Source organism: Erigeron canadensis, chromosome 9 (assembly GCF_010389155.1).
Source record: "Erigeron canadensis isolate Cc75 chromosome 9, C_canadensis_v1, whole genome shotgun sequence".
Classification (NCBI taxonomy): domain Eukaryota; kingdom Viridiplantae; phylum Streptophyta; class Magnoliopsida; order Asterales; family Asteraceae; genus Erigeron; species Erigeron canadensis.
In genome coordinates this window covers 16,450,170-16,453,680 of record NC_057769.1, presented here as the reverse complement: position 1 = coordinate 16,453,680, position 3,511 = coordinate 16,450,170, and the positions used below count along the sequence as shown (strand labels likewise).

Here is a 3,511-nt window from a genome sequence, read left to right as displayed (position 1 = left end):
GAACTTATCTTCTTCAGATTTTATCCGATTTAGATATTCTTTAGCATGACCTTTATAAACCATTACATCAGTTGCTAGCTTAGAACAACAAGTAAGTTACTTCGCATAGAAACAAAGGCATGTAAAGAAAAACTTACCTGTTGTTTAGGAGCTTCAAGGTTACCTACGAAATTTACATGCTCTTCTGTGCTTAGATCATCAAGTATCTCAATCTTTACACCTTTATCTTTATTCGGCATTTGTGAACTAGATTCAGCCTTTGTGGAACCCTTTATGACATTGGATGTTTCAGCCTCTCTTACTTCAGCTCTTACTGGTTGTGATGGTTCCGGTTCCTTTTCTACCATCTGATGAAAACCATCATGATCATCCGTGATGGCATACAATGTATAGTTGAATGAATTATCAACTAAATCGTTCATCCCTCCATCAAAGTCTTGATTTTTTGCCATGAATGCATTATTCTGATCATCGGCACTAGTAGAACCCCAATTATATGTACCATCAGACTGAACCACCAATGCTCTTAAGTTGTCAACATCTCCTGAGCTGCGGTTTCCAGTATTAGCATATGGACGTCCAGAATTCTGACCAGCAATAGAACCACTTTGATTGAAGTTCTGACGATCTGTAGCTGAATTGTTGTCACGTCTTGGCCTCTGACACTCACGTTCAAAATGTCGAAAGCCATCACAATTGAAACACTTCACCTTGGTTTTGTCAAACCCTACATTGTCATCAATCACCTTCCTTCTAGTTCTATCAGTGAAACGCAACTCTCAATGTCAACATAGCCAATTGCCAGTTCAGGTCTATTTCTTCCAGATCGTCTGGATCAACTTGCTTGTAATCCTCCCTAACTAGTTCAGGATCAGTCAGTTTTCCTCCAATTAGCTTTTCATGAGCCGACACAAAAGAAGCGAACATGCCCAGATGTCCCTCTGCGGCTCTTATGCTCATCGGCATACCTGTTAAACCCGAGCTTGGAGAACTACTATTCTAATTACCATTATGCACACTAATCGTTGATTGCGGAGAACTTACATACAACAAGTTGTTGTCAAAATCCATCGTCCTCTTCATTTTCTCATCATCTCCAATGTAGAAGGCTGTAATCCCTCCACTTGAAGATCTTGAGGAAGGAATGCTTGTCTTGCTATGATAAAGTTCAGGACGCGGAACAAAAGCACTGCTGCCTGCTTCCTTCGACTTTCTTTTCATATCTTGGCTTCCCAGCTTTCGAATAATCTGTTCCAGAGTCCACTTACTGAAGTCGGGATTTTGTTAGATAGAAGTGATAAATCCTTCCCATTTGATAGGAAGTGCTTCCAACAACTTCTCGATCACGTCTTCTGAATCCAGATTGTACCCAAAGTAGGCATGCTCAACCAGCAGATGACTATAACGAACCAGTGTCTCATCAAGAGTTTCATCTTTGAAGCTAGTGAACACATAATACTGCTTCTTCAACAAGTCTTTCCTACTCTTCTTGAGATCGTCGTCACCTTCACAATGCTCTTTGAGTGCATCCCACAGGCCTTTTGATGTATCATACTTTTCAAACAGATGCAGAACTTCCCCTTGGAGAGCCATTCGAAGCGAGCCCAATGCCTTGCTTTCAGCTTCATAATCTTTCTTCTTATCGACATCTATTTGCTCATAAGAAACAAGCCTAGCACCGCTCGAACTTGAAGTATCACCTGGTACTGTTGGAGGAGTATAACCCTTAGTAATACACATCCACATCCTCACATCCATCAGCCTATAGTATGACTCGAATCTGCCATTCCAATTGAAGTATCAGTCTAAGCTTATCAACTTTGGTGGTGAGTTGGCCTTTCCGGTTTCATGATCCATCAGAATCATTTGATTTAGCAACGCCAGATAATTTGCGGGTAACTGTGACGTCATTTTCTTAAAGCTAGTAAAGTTCACGAACTAAAATAAACAAGGTCGTAAAGTTCACGAGGTCCAAGAATACGAGGTCACAATTAGAACTCGAGGTCGTAATTGAACTATGAGGTCGTATTTGAGCTCACGAGGTCGCAAATGATATACGAGGTCGCAATTGAACTCGCGAGGTCGTAATTGAACTGTGAGGTCGTAATTAGCTACCCAAGTAGAAATACGAGTTGGATGAGGTAATACAAGCCCGCGAGGTCGTAAACGATGTTGGTCCGATGATTCTCTTGAATTCAAAACCCAAAAAGCCAAAAACACTCTTTCGACGGCTACAAACACCAAGATATACCTCAAACAAGATTTCTGGTCGTAAACTCGTGAAAGAATCACGTCTAAACGACCCTAATTCAATGTTGTCTATCACCAACAAACTATAACCTTCCGGTATGAAACCAAGAGGTTCTGATACCACTTTTAAGTCCCCTTGACACGGATCGTTAATAGTTTGATCCCGTTATCCAGAGGTGCGGAATCCCTCTATATAACATGGTGATTCACAACGAAAGCCCCTAGATCACCTGCTGCCTCGCAGGTCTTCTTCGGGCTAGCGGAATGACCTTTGACCTATTAACCTTCACAAATATGCTTGATAATTCGACAAATGTTCGACCCTAATCTCCGTTAAGGTTTTGGTATTTATAGGAAACTCGACATGGGCTTCAGCGAGTCAACCTCGCATTTCCTGCCTAGCTCGACACAATTACGAGGTCGTAATTGGTGTCCTGCCTCGTATTTGACCTTGCAAATACGAGGCCGTATTTCACATAGCAGAAAATAATTACACATTTAATATTCAAATTTAATCTAGTATTCTATGCATAATACAAAGTTCATTAATGACAATCACATGACAAAGATATATTACAAAATAAGCGCAAACAATCTAGACTGCTATTGACATATATGTGCACTTACATACAACTTGTTCCAAGTCTTAACCAACTCCAAAGACTTCACGTATTTGCCGAGCAAACTTCTCTGCAAATAGAACAACTCGTCTCAACACTTAACAATTTTCAGGGAATTCAACTATGTGCCGAGCAAATATCTCTGCAAATAGAACAACTCGTCTCAAAACTTAACAAATTTCAGAGAAATCAATTATTTGCCGAGAAAATATCTCTGCAAATAGAACAACTCGTCTCAACACTTAACAAATTTCAGAGAAATCAACTATTTGTCTAGCAAATATCTCTGCAAATAGTACAAGTCACTCAATACTTAGCCAAACTTCTCAATACTTGTATTTGTCGAGCAAGGATCTCTGCAAATAGAACAAGTTCAAATCAACCACCTCGGTAAACACTCGAAATCACAAAACGATAAGATAGTCGGTTTGCAGTCTTCTTGTTCGTCCAGAACAACACTTATATGCCGAGCTCACTGAAAATCTTCATTTTCTCCTTCAATTTTGTGAATTAAAACTTCAAATTTGTACCAAAATGCTTAGAAATTATTTGCGAACAAATCCTAAAACAAATTAACACCTAAAATCAACTAGAATTCAAACCCACTAATCTATGCATTTGCCGAGCTCAAACGAAATCTG

At 39.8% G+C, this 3,511-nt stretch overlaps 1 protein-coding gene across 1 annotated transcript; it reads right to left on the bottom strand.

The window, feature by feature from the left end:
• Nucleotides 1–1,284: 1,284 nt before the first annotated feature.
• Nucleotides 1,285–1,758, bottom strand: LOC122583277. The gene has a single exon (XM_043755699.1). It carries the CDS (start codon nt 1,756–1,758, stop codon nt 1,285–1,287), a length of 474 nt encoding a protein of 157 aa, XP_043611634.1.
• Nucleotides 1,759–3,511: the final 1,753 nt, after the last annotated feature.